Genomic DNA, 20000 nt, shown 5'->3' on the forward strand with positions numbered 1-20000 from the left:
ACTGAACGTTCCTTGCTTCTTTGCTGACAACCCTTGCATTGATCCTATTGACTCTTACTTGTTGTGTTCTCTGCATAAAGCTGTATTTCCCAGTAAGGTATTGCTTATTAATTATTGTACAATGCCCTTGGTTGCACAAGGGAGTACCATGGTGGTATAGTACTCCCTTGATCTCAAAAAAGGGAATTTTAACCACTCCGTTGTGCCTTGCAAGTACCGGGGTATTAATTTTACTTTGTGCTAAAGCAATGCAACCTGCCAAGATATGGAATATGGGGCACCGTCTCTGCATCCTTCACACACATTGGCACACTATGTCTAGCCCAGTGGTCAAGCCTGTCTTCCTTTAATGGTAAACTTTTGGTTATTAGTTGTTTGCTCTTGGATGCCAGCAGGGCACACTGTCCACTTGGTCAGCCATGCCATCATCAGTGTTTGTTTTTCGTGATGTCCAGAAGCTCATTCTCCTGAGAGGATTTCCAGCAGGTCTTTTACATCTTATCTTGCTGCTTGTTGTCCCTCACTAGCGATGGGGTTGGACAATCAAACTTCTGGGACTCTGCTGCCACTGCTGATTGGTGACCAATCTCTGCTGCATGCTCCTCAAACTATCTTACCAAGCCAATTGTAAGGTCAGGATTGAAGTTTTGAGTTGATAGGCACATAAGGCTTGTGGATGGTTACCTTCATCCTCCATTATGATCTTATGTCCCTCTTTATCAATTCTCCTATGCAGGAGCCAGCATTTAAGACCACATCAGATATGTAGGTACCTGCAGGGCAAACTGGTTTGATGTGTCAACCATTTTTTAATCTGAGAGTGGACTTGACCAGATCACAGACAAGATTATTGAAGGTAGACTATTGCAGATTCTAATACCAGTTTCTCATCCCGATGGACATTTTTACACCCATATACTTGCAACATTTTCCTTCTTCAAGGGCTGCAATGACTGTTAAGCCATCTAATTTAAACCCCTGTGAGTCCTTCATCATTAACTCTCTTTTAAACAGGAGGATACTACAGATCTTGGATTTCCATTCAAGACCAATATCTTTCATACGGTACACTGCTTATGTCCTTCATCAAAATTTATAACTTTCCTTCAGACTCCAAAAAGACCTTTACATTGTGTATATAAATACTGGTAGGTCTGTTCTCCAAGCTACGGGCTGAAGCATAGAGTGAATAGCTTGGGACAAAGGGGGTTGTCATCGTGTTAGACCTCTGGTGAACCTGATAGTTTACGATGATTCACTACCATTCTTTGTCACAACTATAACTTTTGTATACTAACTAGAGCACAGGTTTCGGATAACATCATGTAACCAATTGGAAAATGTATGCTAGGAGAACATTTCCGTCAGCCACTTGTGATTCATGCTACCATAGGCTGTCCTCACATCCACCCAAGTAGCACTAAGATTTTGCTTTCCTCTTTTACAATCCAAGCATTTGATCAATTAGCAGGTTGTACATTATGCCACTACATCTTAATGGTTAGGGTTCTTAAGATTAAAAGACAAGATGTGAACCAATTGTACACAGTGTGGTACATGTAGGTCACTGGTTACCACTTGTTAGTGGGTCAAGTTTTGGAATTCAAGGTAAGTACCAGTTAAGCGAGTCTTGTGAGTCTTGTGAACATCTGCAAAGCTTCTTTTAGGGCACTAAGTAACATCGGCAAGATTAGGAACTATCTCAATCAACCTCAAGCTGAAATGCTAGTTCACGGTTAGGCTAACCCTAACCCTAACCACTCATTTACAAAGTAAAAAATGATTTAGCTTCAAAGTACCTGTCTGATCTTGTCTCAGACTATACCACCTCTCACAGCTTACATTCCAAAGGAAAAGGATCATGGTACTAGCAGTCCCTCGCTTGAACTCGAAAACCTATGGAGATGGAGCATTTTCTGTGGCCGGACCTGAATTATGGAACACTTTGCCACCAGATCTTAACACAGCAAACTCTGTAGATATTTTTAAATCCAATCTTATTACTTTTTCATTTAAAAAGTGAATCTGAACTTATGTATAAAATTATGATTATTTTATCATTATCATGCTGCTTGAGTGTATATAGTTTTATTTTATGTAAAACGTATGGAGACGTTTTGTATTATGCGTTTTTAAGAATTACATTATTCTTATTCTTATTACCAGTAATAATAATAATAATAATAATAATAATAATAATAATAATATTATTATTATTATTATATTATTATTATTATTATTAAGTTAATGCTTGTAATGCACAATCGTTAGGAATAACAATTACTGTGTAAAGGGATTTGACGTCCATGGTGAACAGAAAATGATGTCCAGGATCAGTAGTGTCGAATCTGAAAGATTCAAATATGTGAAGCGTGTGGTTAGTGTCTTCAACGTAAGTAGGAAGATTCTTGACAAAAGAAGCTAGGACTTCATCAAGGTAAGCTGAAATGTTTTCAGTAGGGCAACTAAAAGCAGACACAATGGGTCGACCAGGGTTGTTCGCCTTCGTTGACTCTACTCTAACAATGATGACATTGTGAGGAGATCTGATGAGATGCTAACATTCTTTTCCCTACGTGGTTATCCTTGTGCTTCTCTTGAAAATGATCTACGGAGGGTGAGAACTATCAACCGTCCTGATGCCATATGCCCAACTGAGCTGAGAGTCAGCGCCTTTGACCGAGTACCTTTTGTTTTCACAAACCACCTTTCCAACAAGCAAATCAAGCATTTTCTATTTCAGAAATTCCGTATTCTATCAAATGACCAGCTGACCTGTCATATCTTCTTGCAACCACCTGTCGCAGCATACAAACAGGATCACAACCTAAGAAACTTACTTGTACACTCAACTGACCACGCACATACTGATCAGAGTGGCACGCGTGCCTGTCAACATCCAGGTTGCCACACCTGTGCGTAAGTCAGTCCTGAAACAGAGATACGATGTCGTCTATGCTCCTTTTCCATCCACGGCCATTTTACCTGCCAGACCAGTAATCTTGTATACTGCATATCCTGTAACCGATGTCCTACCACTCTTTATTTCGGTGAGACCGGGACGGAATCTCAGGAGTTGTTTTAGCGAACACTTCCGAAGTATATACCGAACAACCCTCCAACATTTCAGGTGGGCAACAGTATTTCTGGGTTTACAGTTATGCCACTGCACTAATCTCCAATGGAAGCAATGTGAGATAAAGTTGATTTTCCAGTTGGGAACTGTGCAGCCTGATGGACTTAACATCAATAACTTCAACTTTATTTTAAAATGACTTAATGCATGCGTGCGCACCACCATTCATCCGCGGACTTCTTTCTGATTGCGTACTTCAATGGTTTTCTGCACACTGAAGAAGGGTTCTACACCCGAAACGCCTGTGATTATTTTTTTAAAAACTGCTGACACTTTTTGACATTTCCTTTTATATCATTCTACTTGTTTATTCATTTTAAGTGTCACGCATCTCCTACAAAAAGTTTTAACTACTGTATAAACGTTGCTATACTAGAAAAAACCCAGGTATCTTGGAGTGACACAAAGAGGAGCACCGCGCACCGGTGGCTCAGTTGGTTGAGCATCGGGCTGTCATGCGGGAGGTCGTGAGTTCGACTCCGGCCGGACCAACACTCACGGTCTTAAAATAACTGAGGAGAATGTGCTGCGTTTGTGATTACATCTGCAAACGGTTAGACTTTCAAGTCTTCTCGGATAAGGACTGTAAACCGAAGGTCCCGTCTCATAACCCTTGTTGGAAATTAAATAGTATGGGACGTTAAATAACCCACTCACTGTTTGATAAGAGTAGGGGACGTAGTCCCCGGTGTTGTGGTCTAACCTAAGCTGGACGGGGGCATCTTTCACTTCCATAAAAATTAATTGTAAACTGCGTAACAAGCAGTCTGGCTTAAGTCCCCCACAAAAGTATTGTAAAATTAGTCCTGAAAAGCCCCGTGGGGGAGAGACTAATAGCAAATCATTGTATCTCATTGTGTAAAGAAATGAAGAAGATCAATAATATTATTCAACTGCCTTGAAGCCACCTGTTGACTGACTAACGGCTAACTGTCAGGCAACAAAAAGTTGACAGTTTCAAGAAAATTGCTTACCAAAAATAGCACCAACCTTCATTTGCTCATAAGCTCTGACTTCCTCTTCCCAGTGCAAAAACCTAGCTACTGCTGTCTGCACTCTGCCGAGAAGACCCTAAAAGTAAAGTTTATGATTTCATACAGCATGTACAGCAAGTGCCAACACACTTGTCAATGTGAATCATATTTAAAAGGAACAAAATGGTAAGGCTATCCCTAACCCAACTGACTTTGTGGATTACCCATTGAAAGGGGAGGGTACACTGTACTTGGTGCCATGCTGAGAGAATGTCTGGTGTGGTTATTGCAAGGTAGGGATAGTTTCTTTTATGGTGTCCTGGGGCCAAGTCTTCCTGGTGCAATATGTATATCCTTGATGAGACTTCGACACAGGGCTAAAGGAATGCTGCACGAAGCAATTCCCTGGTTACAGTTTTTATTGATTAGTTCTTAAGAAGGACCCTGTCTGCAGCACTAAAAATCAAGTGTGGTAACGTTAAAAAGGCTAGCCTGAATGTAATGTCAATACTTACGGTGACCCACAAGTGTCACATCATTGCAAATTACTAATCAAAAACAAATTGCAAATTTATTATTACAAATCAATCACAACAAATTCAAGTCGCTCACAGCAGATAAAAAAATTGCCCAGTCACAGCAAATTCAAATCACCCATCATACAACAATATGGTCATTGCAGTGTAGCCAAGAAGTGTTTTTGTGTTCAATATAACTGCTTTTTCCTTTTTTCTGGGAATATCCCTGGAAAGAACATCAAGTGAAGTGAGTGTGGGACCAGGGCCAAGCAAACTTAAGTTAACCCTAAAGTTCCAAGAATGGCAATAACCCAAAGGTAAAGATGGAAAAAGAAAGGTGACAGGAAAAAAGGAAGGTAATAAAAAAAAAAAACAAGGAAACTGAAGTGCAAATTTTACTGGATTGCTAGCCTGGGTTGGCAAACCCTAACCCTAAACCTTGCAGACAGTAGATGTTGTTGTTGCCACGAAACACGTATCAGACACCATATTGGAAGAGCGTGGGCCTGGTCTGGGCCAGGTCACCCTGCAGAGACCTATCGCATGCTCTCCCAGTGTGGTGTCTGATATTTGTTTCGTGGTGACAACAACATCTACAGCGCTCAAAATAAAATAAAAAATTCCAGGTTGTCCCTGTTTCAAATTACCCATAATGTTGGTTGTCCTGATAAATGCTTGGTTGCCCATTGGGAAGCCCCATACATAGTTTTGAGATGCAATTGCAAGGCGCTGAAACTTGAGTATCCCATACATGTAGTTCTAGTTTTTTTTTTGTGGAAGTCTGGGTTTAACCCATTGACATCCAAAGGGGTTAGGGTTAGGGTTAAGGTTAGGCCAGACTTAGTATTTTACTCTGTCTAATACCAGACGATTTTACTCTTCAATGGGGAACCCCTGGGAGTCAATGGGTTAATAACTCACCGAAAAACTATGTCCCCGTTACGTTTAACATTTTCCATCGCCAGCCATAATTATGTGAATTTTCCAGAGATATTCAAAACACTGGAAATGCTCAACTGTGGTAAAATGATTATTGTTAAGTTCACACTAATATCAGCCATTGACAACAGAAAACCGTCAAGTGAGCCGGATGCTGCTTATGTCATACATTTTCAGTTTTTGGCTGGGTTGTCTGTTGTTTTTTTCTTCTGGCAACCAACCCTTTCATTTTACTGAAAACTAGTTGCCCGGTAAATTTTCTGGTCATCTGGGATGACAGCCGCTAATTTCGAGCACTGCATCTACTGCCTGCAAGCAGACTATTGGGTTGCTGGAGTGGAAAAACAAACAGCACGTTTGAAAGACATGAAGAGGCAGGAAATTGGACTTTAGGATACAAGGCACAGAAACCAGCTTGTTGCTGTTCAGCAAGGCTGAGGAAAAATGGAGGACCTTCCAAATTAACTTCAATCCTATGAGCTATTTTATGGTAGCCAGAAACCTAGTTTTCCTCCCAAGTGAAATGAACTTTTCATGTTTGAACACATACCATGAAGAACTGGGAAAGGATTACAACAAGATCAGTTAGTCTCTCTTTCTTTGTACTAGGCAAGGGTACAGTAGGGCTATAGACTTCAAAGCAAAGAGGGAAAAGTACCAGTAGAATCACCCCCAGTGAAGCATGCCGTAGTTAACATTTTGTTGTTACCATTGGTGCTCTGAGTGATGATGACCATTGCAGTTATTCTAATAATGACACTTCCATCATGGTTCAAATCCAATAAGTTGAGCATCTATCTGAGGCATTACACAGAATCAGGTGGACCAACAAGATTTAAACTCAAAGACAGCAAATTCTTTCCATCATCTTTTCTTGATTGTATGCAGAGGAGCACCCTTCTTTAGGCTACTTACACTTTGGCAACAAGAGGAAAAGCAATGTAGTGCAGAAAACATTCTTCGTGTTTCAAGGTATTGAGTATAGCAATAGAAAGCTCCAAAGGACTTTTTGACCCACATGACTGTGAGCATTGGCCAGGCAATTCCATATACAGCATCCACCATACTTCTATTCTTTGATTATGTGGAGAAAAGCCATGAATGTGACCCTCTCATTCATAAAGAGGCACTGTACAGCAGCCAATAACCTGTTTTCAGTTCCAATATCAGACCTGGCTTTCGAAGGACACCACCCCTCTTGCCCATTCTCTTACCACTTCCAAATAATTTTGATCTTGCAAAGATCACAGGGTAATCAAACCAAAGTAATTATCCTTTACACAAGTTCAGGTGTATTGGAAATCCATAAGCCCTCTAAAGCTCATTAATACCCATTGACATGCTGGTAGTCGTTTGGGCCTGGGTTCACATGTAAGAGCCATTGCAGTCAATGTGCATGTCTCATCACACAACTATTAGGATCCATTTCTCTTCAAAAACTCTACAGTAAATGTTTTGGAATCGCACAACCCTATCCTCTTAATGTGTTCCACACATTAAACCACAGAACATCATGTTTACAATCAAAATTGTTTTACCTTTTTTCAATGGAAGTGTTTGTAACTAAAATGAATGAATTAAAAAAACCCTTTTTTGGTTTTCACATTTTCCCCGTGCTGCCATCTTGAATTGTGACATGTCACGGGTGCCCCATTGTCTCAAAACAAAACCCCTTAGTGTGAAAACAATGAGGGAAACTGAAACTTAACAATTGTTATTCAAGGTGGTGGTGTCCAGGAAATTTGAAAGTGAAAGTAAGTGATTCTAAAGCTCATTTGTTTCAATTCAAACACCTTTTTGGAGAAAATTGTTGAGCTAATTTGATTGCAAACATTATTTTTTTTAGGTTGAAAGTTACCGGTATTCAAAAGCTGGAGTGGAGGTTCCCTAGAGCTATGAAAAAGGGCAGAAGTTATGGTTGAATGACACGTTTTTCCAGCAAACCACTTGGCTTTGTGCCATGTTTGGCAATTCAGCTTAGCTTGAAATGCATTGTCAGAGACAAAATGTCTAACTGCTGAGCAATTTGAATTTGCTGCAATCATTTTTAGTTGCTGTAAGCCATTTAACTTTGTTGTGATCTGTTTGAAATGAATGACGTGGATGATTTGTAATTTGCCGCAATGGATTTATGTTTGATGTGAGTAATTTGTAATGATGTTGCAATCTTGTGGGCCACCATAATAACAAGTATTCATCTAAAAGAAAATGGCTGAAATGGACTGGAGGGAATACATGGCAAGAGTGAAATGGGGCTGAGGAAAGAGTGAATTCGAGAAGGGGGTTTCTCTATCAATTTGGGTCTTGCCCTAGCACGCTCACAATGGACTTATTTCTAGATACACTTTACGCATAAAAACCAACAAAGGGCCACCACTTCAACCAATCAGGAGAAGTCATGTCACACAGATGTATCCAGAGTGTGTCTTTGTTTCCTGGGACGCCCTCGTTTTCCTTTTGGACGCATAGAATATAGAACAAAGGGTCCAATTGGACGCAGAAGAACAAATCGAATGTTTATGCAAATTACAAACTCCAGGAAAAAACATTACCTCGCATTTATTTAAATTCTTAAAAAATCGTGCAACCGCATGCCTTAAGAAATTTTTAAATTAGTTTAAGTTTTAAGTCTAGATTACAATGTTTCGCTATTGTACATATTAAATAGGCAATTTTTATCTTAGCATGTAATTAGTTAGTAACAGACGAAGAGCCACTCTGTGGAAACGCTGTTATTAAACCCTTTACTTACTTACTTACTTACTTACTTACTTACTTACTTACTCCAGGAAAAACAGGCGAATGGCATATTTCACAAGGAAATTGAAGCTTTCCAAGTGAATTTCAAGCATTGGTTTGCTAATCGTGAGTGAAATGACAGAGAATCCAACGACGAAAGTATGTTAAATGTTTGTTTCGTGCGACCCTGTTGATATTAATTCCAGGAATGCATGTGTCATCGTCTTGTTTCTTGTCTTGCAAACTTACCTGTTTTGCAACTTTTTCAGAGTTAGCGAAGACACGGGTCGATGATGAACTGTGTATTGATTTGCTTATATTTGTTTACTCTTTTGTACCCTCAAGTGTTGCTAAAATAAATGATGCTCTTTTACGAAAAATTCAGATTCAGTTTTGTTTTATTTGCTGTGGAGATCTAGATCATTTATGAACTGGAGCCAACAGTTCCTACAACATATGGATTCCTCGAGACGTTTTCAGATGTGATCGATGGAGGTTTGACAGCCCATAATTATATTTTGATCGATGAATCAACAGGCGTAACAGTTTCAAAGAAATTTATCATTTTATTTTAAGTACATATTCGAGGGGAGGGATAAGGCTATTTTTGTGCAATTTAGAAATCTGAAAGGGTACTGCACCAGCAAGTCAGAGGCCATAGATCAAATATTAATTCTTGAATGTTAATTAGCTGGACCCCCAAAATTTTGCAATGGACTCCACAATTTGAAAACCTGGATACACCTCTGCATGTCATGTTTTTTCAGGGACAAGACAACTAATTTTTGCAGGAAAAGGTATTATAAAAATAGACTCATTTGTGACTGTGCTGGTCCCGAGCTCAGCCATGCCATAAGAACACTCTCATCTAATTCACTCTTGGGCTGTGGGGATGACTAGAGTCTCAATATAGTATTTGCTTACAGACATACACTTTGATTTTATTATAATATTGACTAGATTGGAACAAACGTCTTGCTATCTAAAGAAAAAAGTACTTAAGGTGAACATTACTTTTAAGTGTTCATACCTCTGCACTTTCAACATAGTGGTAAACACTCCTCAGATCATTCACAATAAGTTTCTCTTCTGATGTTTCCTAAAAATTGATTCAACGGGCAACTATTAATAGACAAGTGGGAGGCGTGGTGGCCTCATGGATAGTGCACTCGACTCTGGATCGAGTGGTCCAGGTTCAGGTCCTAGCCAGGGACATTGTGTTGTGTTCTTAAGAAGGGTTAGGGTTAGAGTTAAAAACACCCAGGAGTATAAATGGATACCTGCAAACTGCTAGGGGGTAACCCTGCCATGGACTAGCATCCCATCCAGGGGGGAGTAGAAATACTCCTAGTCGCTTCTAAGGAAACTGGAGATAAGCGCCGGCCTGATAGGCCTTCTGGCTCGTGAGCAGTGACTTTACCTTTACTTATTAATAAACAAGGAAATGTACAAATTGTTTGCAATTTCCTAAACCTAAGGAATGATCCATACAGTGTGTACTTATAAACTGTTGCAAATGGTTGGTCTCGCTGGTCATTTACAAGACTAAAGTTTATTTATATAGTCTTTCTTTTAAAAACATACTCGGTTATTTTCTAACTCTATACAAATTTTGCTGAGGGCTTCTGCTGCTGTCTGTAGAGAGAAAAAAATGTACAGAATCAAAACAGGGAGTGGAAATAGCACACAGATGGGATATAAATTGACCCTGACATACAAAAGTTCGTCCAAGTAGGTAAACCACATACCTTTAAATATGTATCAGCTGGTTCGAAGTCTGCCAAAGATTTGAACCAAACACCAGAACCATCTAAAGAGAGAACTTCATAGTAACTATTAATGTTATCAGATGGTACTGTACAACTGCAAAACAATTGCAAACTAGGGCAAAGAAGGCAGCACCTATAGTGTTCTTGTTCAAACTTTCCTGAAGATGAATAATCAAGCCATCAAGATTTTCTGCAAACTGCTTTAAGTATCTCTGCAGACAAAAACAAACAAAAGGTACAAAAAAGAGTAAAGGGCATGATGAAAACGTTCTTGGAAACTTTTTCTTCACCAGGCATGCATTTATTTCTTGAAAGCCCCTCCAATTAGACCAATTTGGAGCGACACCATTAATTTTATTATGTATTTCAAAAGGAAGACAACTGAAGGAATTAGTTTTTTTCAATAGTCTAATTTTGATATGCATGTGGATGCCCCAGACCGTTCAAATCACTCTTTGACTACCAAAAGGATTTCTAACTATTGTTCCGAAACTCAACTCCAAGCAACCAGCTTCCTACCCAATGCTTTCATTTTATACATGGGTGACCCAATAAGCTGTATGTTTTCAATGTTACCATGTATAGATAATGAAAAAGTTTATTTAAGCCCATTGCAGTAAGGTCAGCACAGATAAATCACTGAACCAGAAAAATATCCAGTACAAATAAGTCAAGTATAAGTAGAAAGGTCACTTAACTATATTACTTTTTTTAGAGCATGTGTTGTTATTCTTGTGTCCAATACCACTTTAAAATAATGTTTTAAGAGGTAGCCTTTACCAGGGGGCTGGCAACAAGATTGTAACTGGATTTTCTGTCTTGAATTTGGAAAATGACAATGTTACTAGTGTCATGCTTGGGTGCAACTAGAAAACCGTACTTTGTTACTAACCATACACTTGATAACTGGGGCATTCTGATCACAACAATCTTGACTTAAACATTCCTGCTCTGTGACTTTGTCTTTCTGCTTTTTCCTCTCAAGTTCATCTCGTGCTTTTTGCACATCCTATAAATCACCCTTCATTACTGTTGTGTCAAGAAAGCACTGAATGCAATAAAGCAATATTTTCATGCCAGCTTCATGTCTTACCTGCCCCTCACCAGTTAAAAACAAGTATAGGAGATAGTGCTTTTTCAAAACCTGTAACAAACAAACAACAGATTGAATAATAGTAATAATTAATAATAATAATAATAATAATAATAATAATAATAAAGATAATAAAATAAAAACTAGCTCTAAGAAGTCACGACGTTTTGACCTCTCTGAGGTCATTTTCAAGTGAGCAAGTCTTCTAAATTTTCCAAATTAGCATAAAGATGTTGAAACAAGTTAAAAAATGATAGAAATGTGGCAAACGCTAAAAAGTGTTAAAAATACATGTATATGCAAAGGAAAGAATAAAAGAAACCAAGGTTACAGCAGCAGTCAAGTTGTTCCAGAACAGAGAACTGGTGATGAAGATGGGGCGTGAATTCGAAAAGCGTGCGGAGAGTGTGGGACACCAGACACTGACAAAGGAAGTGGCGAAGTATGCAGAGGAGTTTGGCCTGCAACTAAAGCTCCAATACCCTGATCCAGCCCGCGTCACATAAGGAAGGAGAGGTTATAGCCAAAAAGAAAAGCTTAAAAGTCACCTGAGGAAAGAGCGAGAATTAAGACTGAAAGGGGACGTAGGGGCCCAAAAATTGCAAGGGAAGTTGGTAACAGCAAGAGAAGGTCACGAGGAGATAAGCATTGAGCGATGCTTTTGGTGGCTAAGCGAGTGGTGAACATGCCCAACACATACAGTGGCGGGTATATTCAAATTATATGAATGGCTTCTACCCACTAGATTGTACCCGTTCCACAAGACATGCGCGAGTCAGAGCAGCGACCCAATGTGTAGGTTACGTGGTACAACGCCAGAGAGCATGGCTCACATCTTACCCACTAGCCCTGCGCTTGCACAAACAAAGTATGTGGCAAGACATGACGCAGTCTTAAAGGTCCTGTTCTTCGAGATCCTATTTGATCTGGGCTTGATAGACACTGTGCCTCCTTGGTATTCACCCATCAAACCGCTGCCTGTATATGAAACAGCGGAGGTACAGTCGTACTGGGATTTCCCAGTCTATGGGGAGTTTCAAGAACTGAAGGCGAATAGAGTAGACACCAGGATTGTCAACAGCCAACACAAGCAAGTAATAGCGCTGGAGATGAGCTGCCCCTGGGTGAGCAACCGTGACAAGAACATGTCAGAGAAGACCATGAAGTACATGCCACTCAGATGGGAGATGAAGCAGAGGCACCCAGGATATAATATCGCCCAGTACAACATCATCATAGACATTTTGGGGAAATGGTCCAAGGACTTAGATGCTACTCTACAGAAGCTGGTGGAAAACAGAGCTAAAGATGTGCTCAGAAAGATACAAAAGGCGTGCCTTTCAGGAACTCTAAATATTGCTCGCACGTTTTAAGTCGCAACGTGAGCACTCAGTCTGCAATAGGTCCTTTTTACTTGAGAAAGACATTTTTTTTTAAGTTTTACTACGTCCCTTTTTTGTAATTAGTTTAACTTTTATTCACTTTATCGCCCATGGGTTACGATGCTGACAGCGCCTCCTGATGCTACTTAAAACTGTATATAGCATAAAGACGTTTTAACTGCTATAATAATAATAATAATAAACTACCGATAGATCATTGGTTGGAGTTTTGATTGGCTTAGCCATCATGGTATATTATGAGCTATTATACCACGCTTTACAAATACCAGTAACTCTATGCATCAGTTTTGAGTCTGGTCCACTGTAAAAATAGCCAGAGGTGTGATAAAAGCAAGGACAACTGTTGAGACTTGCCCTAAAGAAGTTTTTAAAATGGTTTTTAGTAAAGCTTCAGTGGAAGAAATTTCACGAATTTCTTCCACTCGTTTGAAAATTCAAGTTTTGGCCCACAGATAGAAAATTTATATTTAAATTGAAGGAAGATATTACAACATGTTAATTAGAAAAAAAAAATCCTTAGGTTTGAGCCATTGTAAGGTAATTTTGACGTTTTAAAAAAGTGTGACGTCATAAGTGCCATCTAATTTTAGTAATATCCTTAAAAATTTGAAAATCAGTGTTGAAAAAGATAACAGGCATTTTTGCTATACTGAAAGAATGTTTTTAAAGAAAACTCCATCTGAATCGGATAAGACGGCGCAAAGTTATGAAAAATCAGAGAATTCAAATTTCCCGCCTTAATGCCCATATATGGTCAAATTGGGCTGTTTACACGCAAAGAACATTTAACATATTGGTACAGGAGTTAAGCCTAAAATATATAAAATCAAATTTGTAGTTTTTTTGATTTAATATTTTTGGTGCTATGACGCATTAAAACTCATTAAAACGTCATTATGACGTCACAATGACGTTTTTCGTGACGAAAAACGCGTCATAGCACCACAAATATAAAGTCACAAAAACTACAAATTTGATTTTATATATTTTAGGCTTAACTCCCGTACCAATATGTTAAATGTTCTTGGCGTGTAAATAGCCTAATTTTGACCATATATGGGCATTAAGGCGGGAAATTTGAATTCTTTGATTGCTATATTTTAAAGCCGTTTTATCCGATTGAAATGGGGTTTTCACCGGTAATCATAAAATCTCATGCGAAACATTAATATGCACTTTTTATCATTTCTTTTCTAAAATGCAAAATCCATACCAAATTTAGACATCATTTGTGACGTCACAATAACAGACAGATCACACGAAAAGATGGCAATTGCAAGGTAACTCATCAAACTTTGTACCTGCCAAATTTGGTGAAATTCTATGGCTTCTTTTTCTTTCTATGGCCTCAGACATCAATTTTTAGAGTCAGTGGAAAAAAAAATTATAGCAAATGACCAACGTGGAATGGGCAAAAAGCAAAGTATGCTGTAGAGCAGTTTTTCTGTACAAAAATATTCTCCTTACTTTGTGAGCAGAAATCCTTGACAAAAATCTCTGAACTTCTCTCATTTTCCCTAAAATTGGTCACAGAAATGGCAAAATCATCAATAATTTGTGGGAGACGTGGTGGCCTCATCATCAGAGTGCTCGACTCTGGATCAAGTGGTCCGGGTCCGGGTCCGGGTCCGGGCCGGGGACATTATGTTGTGTTCTTGGGCAAGACACTTTACTCTCACCATGCCTCTCTCCACCCAGGTGTATGAATGGGTACCAGCGAAATGCTGGGGGTAACCCTGCAATGGACTAGCATCCCATCCAGGGGGGAGCAGTAATACCCCTAGTAGCGTCATGCTATGGAAACTGGAGATAAGCGGCGGCCTGATGGGCCTTCTGGCTCGTAAGCAGAGACTTTACCTTTTACATCAATAATTCATGATGCCTTGTAATTTCTGTTAAAATAAGTTTACCTAATCAGTATTCTGTATAAAAACTGCATGTACAGAATGACCATTCTATGATATTCAAATAAGATTCTTTTCTTGATTTCTTTATTTAACATTTTCATGTCAAAGAATTGAAATAATGGGGATCTAGCTGTCCAGCATTTACAGCTGTACAATGGCACACCTAAGGCTTGCCATTGTAAATACTGCACCCCGACAGATCTCCCACTTACATGTACCCTCTACTATAAAACACCTTTAAAGGACCAGAAAGGAAAAAAAAAAAGGAGCATATTTTTTATTCACTGGAATTAGGGTTTAGGGGGGACAGCTATTCTCAGAGTTATTTTAATTTATAGAGTTATGTCGTAGAGTTAGAGTTAAGTTTCCAAAATCCTGAATTCAAGATTTTGGACAAGTTTCCAAAATCTTGAATTCAGGATTTTGGAAGTCGTTAACTCTAACTCTAAGTCATACATGTAACTCTACTTAAATAACTCTATTGATAGTTAACCTCAGGTTTAGGTTACTTTCATACTTACATTTGTACTATGGTAAAAAAGTTCATCACCACCATCTCAATTATACAACATAGCTTTTTGGGGGTTTTGGATATGGCTGTCCTTTGCTATTTGTATTCTATATCCATCATCAAGTTTAGTACTCAAATTATTGTTAATGTGTTTTATTATGACTAACTCTGTGAGCGGGCAAAATGAACCAAATCCTGTGCTGTGATTGGCTACCCGCGTGGGCAAAATGGAGCTATATTGCCTGCTCGGGATTACTCCCTTGGTCCCGCAAGATCACGGATCATTTTTTGGTGTTTTATCCCATATAATAAATCCTTTATTTACCAAGCTTGTTTGATCAAGATGGCTGGATATTGGCCTTGTTTATGGACCTCAACTTAGTCTCAGTCCATAAACACGCAAAAAAAGAACTTGGCCAATATCCAGCCATCTTGACCTCATGCTTGGTCAATAACCCATATATATTTGAGAGAGAAACAAACTATCTTCAACTCATACCCTGAACCATGTATTATTAACCCACTGACCCCCACGAGTGACACTTAATAGATTTTACTCTAATGCTAGACGATTTTACCCATCAATGGAGGGTGTCCTAGGGCATTTGAGGTGTGAATGGGTTAAGATAGGCTGATACTAAATTTTCATCAACAACTTATACATGTAATACTGTGATACATCTGTCATACACCTGTCCAATATTTGATGATTTGACTCCAAGAGGTTCCCTTATTTCAAGTTGAGATATGTTACGCTGTTGATCAACTGTTTCAATTTTACTGTCACCTAGTGACTGTCGGTGGACATGTCACATGATGCCTACTATCAAAATACATGTACTTGTACATCTCATGCCTTGACCGACGAGTTGGCTACAATGTACGTGTCAGCCTTGTGTTTGCTTCAGAGCATACACGGCTGTCAATTAATTTGAAAGTAGACAGCTTATATTTCAAAGTAAGTGGCCATGAAAGTGAGCTTTGCCCACTTGACTGAGGCAGAGATTCCAACACTGTCAATTCAAACAAGGGAGGTTTTAGGAGCGGCATAGCTGTGCACACGAGCGCCGCAGGTGCAAGCCTCAAAGGGGTGTGGGGATGTGCTCCCCCAGGAAAATTTTTCAGACATGCACTTCTAAGATGCCATTCCTTGCATTTTGAGATCACAGTAAAAAAAAAAATAGTAGACTTTGTAATAGGCAGTGAAAGCTAAGGCTATTAGTCCTTAGCATATAATTATACTAAAACATTGGATAGCGTTGAACGAGTATGGGGAAGGTTCAAAAAACTTATTTATAAATAATGAACAAGTGCTCACTCATTGATATGTAAATCAATACTTCTTTATAGTAAACCTGATATGAACATCATACGAAACATGTATACCATTTAATATATTAAATAATTCATCAAACAACTTCAGTTTATTTATAAACCAGGCTGTCTCTTAGAAAGATTATTTACATATCATAAGGATGTAAATCTAATATTTCTAAATAATGAGGAAATGTTGTGCATCAATTCACTATTTACAATGTACAAATAGTGAAATTGCACCTTGTTGAGTGTCAATTTATTATTTAGGATCAATTCGTACTGAAACTAATTTATGAAGAACCTGCAAGCCAAAATGATAATATAATCCATGAAAATGATGGGAATTTCAAAAGTCATGGCCAGGCTTGGATAAATTCTGCTTGTAAAATTGCTTATTCTGCTCGGAATTCTGCTGACAGAACTTATCCAAGCCAAGTCATGGTGGGTCAGGCTAAAGGCATTCTTGAAAGGTAGAATGTGTCAAGCAACGCTACTTGTCTGAAGGATGACCAAACATTACGTGACTTGACTTTTAAATTATTTAATTGCACTGGACATCACAATGCTTTTAAACAAACCCTATTTCTTCACTGTGACATTTTCATACAAACAAATCTGCTGTAACAGCTGCTCTGTTGCAGTTGCTAGTGCTTTTACAATATACCCTTCGAGCTATGACAGAAATTACCAGCGATTCTTCCTTGAATACCATTTAAAATCAATAATGAACTGATGCACCAAGTTTTCTTGACTCAACCCAATCAATCGCCACGATTTTTCTGCATGAACATCTAATATGAGCTTGCTCAACACCGTCTACAAAAAATTAATCTAACCAAGTGACATAAAAAACAAGGCTTTCAAGATGTTGCTTTGTTTACAGTGAAGGTACCGGTAAGAGTGAGTTATCTTTTTTCGCTTAACAGTACTTAACAGGTAGTGTTTCGGTCAATGCATTGGTGTGTGTCGGTGACATGTTGGTTATAATTACAGTGTATGTCAGCCAATGCATCGACCAACATGTTTGGATGGATTTCATTAAAATAAATGTACCTTACCATGCAACGAAGAATGCGGAACCAATGGCGGTATTATTCTTTCAGGACAAGACTCCTCTAATGCTGATTGGAGCCAAACAAAGTCACCCTCACTTCGATGAACCTCATAGTCAGAGAATTTGTAGTGTTCAAGAGTAGTCTATTGTAAGACAAAGAACAAATAAGCAAGATTCAATTAAACATCTGCAAGCAGGTACAAAGAAGGGAAACACTTTTTCAAACACTAACTGCATAGTGCTTATATTGTGACAGATCTAGAATTAGCTCTCAGAGCAGTACACTCTGATCATTAAGGCTGCAAGAAGGATTGATAACAGTCATCTTTGAGGAAACAGGGTACGCTGGAAACTGAGAAAGGACCGTGGAAGGGGCCATGGTACCGTTAACAATAACTACTTAGTACAATAACATTTTCAAATATGATACCACTGAACACTAGCATTGTAAATATGTTCTGAATAGTACCTTTGTAACAACTTTAAATGTTGCATTTTTCTCATCAGTTTCAGAACATGTTACAGTAACACGGAGAAGTTCTGGGCTTGGAGTTGTTGGACTACAACAAACAACAAAATTAATACAAATTCACCAAAGACAATACAGAAATTGGCATTTGACATTAACATTTTTCATGCTCACGTGGTTGGGTGTTTGCTTGTTTCCTTTGGGCAGCAAACTTTGGAATGTGAGGCAAGGTCGGAAACCCTGTTAATTTTGGGATAAAACAAAAGCTTTTCAGACTTGTAACAAATATGTTGTAGACCCAAATGAGTGAGTAGTATTAATCCAACTACTGTAACTTAAATAACATGGTTAATACCTCATTTTTTCATGACACAGAGCACATGATAGCATTAAATCATCACCAGAATTATCAGATTTACCCTGTAAAATAATATTATAAAAATGTTACACTCTGCTTCTAAACGTTATTTCAACAGTTTGTAGAAAGCAATTTAGTGGGGTAAGACTTAGAAGATAATGATAATACACCGTATTCAGAAGAATTTAGCCCAGCTAACGAAGCTCCAGGAATGTCATCTGCGGTAAGAATACCTGAGTCATTCACTGCACTACTTGAGCACGCCATTTTAGGAGGATTAAGCTCTGATAAGACTGGAATATCATATAACATAAATCTGCTGACAGCCAATACTAAAATTTTCCAGACTGAAATACGGCCTACCAAATCTTGCTTTCATGTATTAGAACCTACAATACTAGACATATTTAGTTGGAACACTTAGCGAATGGTCCAGAATCATCGTGTTACAAGAGATTGTAGCTTATACCACATCTCCCTCCCCCCAATTCAATGTTGTGTGAGAATTTTTGGGCGACTACTAGTAGTTGTGGAAATCAACATTGGAGGAATGGGGAAACGGGGATGGGTGTTCCAACAAATGTGACAAGTATTGTATTTGCTTCAAGAAAATCGGCAAATCTGTAGATCAGAAATCAAGTCTCTTTAGAAAAGAAGTAAACTTGTTACTAAGATAAACGGATTGTCTCTTCGCATGCTTTGTATTTAAAAAGGCGGGCAGTTGGCCTGAAGATGATGATAATCAAGGAATATGTGTTGGAGAGTTTTTAGAAGGCCAAATAATTATAAATACTATGTGGTGTGTAAAGGAACATCTTCGATACGCTGTGTACCGCATTTCCATGTAAAGTAGTTGACACTGTGTCCTTTGATTAACGTAGCATACACATGACATCGGGGGCTTTAATTATTATCAAGACGAGAATCGAGCAAAATAAGGGCGATCCTCCTTGCACTAGTACTGATGTTGGCTTCTGAAGGCGTGACAACGGTTAGCAAAGGGAATAAAGCTAGAGAGGTGGGGTCGCTGACGTCTTGTGAGGTTCGGTGTGTATTTAATAATATATAGAGTGGTGCCGATATGGAGCTGGTACCAACTCAAGAAGAATTTACAGGATGCTTAAATTAAAATGGACTTATGTATGCAAATTCAGAAGTGATTGTCAACAATTCACTGTGCAATTCACCAGATACTTTAGCTCGATATGTAAGGGGGAAAGAGTTTCCGGGCATAAGAACCATCCTATCCCAAGGTTGTAATCTAAACTAGTTTGTAAATGTGAAATCAAAAAAAATCCCGTAACATTTCCTGCTATTGCGGCACGGTTCACCATGGTGAGTCATTTGTTTAAAGAAATGAACTGTTTATCTTTCAGCTCACTGACAGTTCACCATGGTGAACTGTTGAGATTCACGATTCGAAACCATGTCATCTCAGACCAGTGATTGCAAAAGTCTAATTACCTTGTTATATTTTCAAGCCTATAAATTTCTTCCTTATAACAAGCATTAGAGGTGCAGAAGTTGGAAAGCATTCATTGAGTTATTTCATCATGGTGCATACATAGAGCCGTTTTCAAATGAGTGTCGTAAAACCAAAACCATAGTAATTACTTTAACCAATCAAAAAGGACGGAGTCAATCCAGTAAACCAATCAAAACTCGAAGTAATTACACGTAGCCGACACAAAAGGCGGGAAAATGTGCACGCGTGAGCCACAATTGGTTTTGGTTTCACTTCTGATTGGTTGAAAAAGTGGCGCGAAAACTTTGAACCAATCACTGAGTGAAGTAGATGCAAAACCAAAGTAAT

General features: G+C 38.6%; 1 protein-coding gene across 4 annotated transcripts in view; it reads right to left on the reverse strand.

The window, feature by feature from the left end:
* Positions 1-20000, reverse strand: part of LOC138042811 (sorting nexin-7-like) — a 37302-nt gene that overhangs the window by 4097 nt on the left and 13205 nt on the right. For all 4 annotated transcript variants that reach the window (XM_068888854.1, XM_068888847.1, XM_068888840.1 and 1 more), the window contains 12 exons: positions 18185-18249; positions 18004-18069; positions 17830-17920; positions 17365-17503; positions 14039-14088; positions 11169-11219; positions 10968-11084; positions 10209-10287; positions 10055-10116; positions 9891-9941; positions 9337-9405; positions 4127-4207 (listed from right to left, as the gene is read on the reverse strand). In XM_068888854.1, coding sequence (XP_068744955.1) covers positions 4127-4207; positions 9337-9405; positions 9891-9941; positions 10055-10116; positions 10209-10287; positions 10968-11084; positions 11169-11219; positions 14039-14088; positions 17365-17503; positions 17830-17920; positions 18004-18069; positions 18185-18249 — 921 coding nt within the window. The remainder of the gene's footprint in view (positions 1-4126; positions 4208-9336; positions 9406-9890; positions 9942-10054; positions 10117-10208; positions 10288-10967; positions 11085-11168; positions 11220-14038; positions 14089-17364; positions 17504-17829; positions 17921-18003; positions 18070-18184; positions 18250-20000) is intronic.

The sequence above is a fragment of the Montipora capricornis genome, chromosome 1 (assembly GCF_036669925.1).
Source record: "Montipora capricornis isolate CH-2021 chromosome 1, ASM3666992v2, whole genome shotgun sequence".
In the NCBI taxonomy this organism is placed as follows: Eukaryota; Metazoa; Cnidaria; class Anthozoa; order Scleractinia; family Acroporidae; genus Montipora; species Montipora capricornis.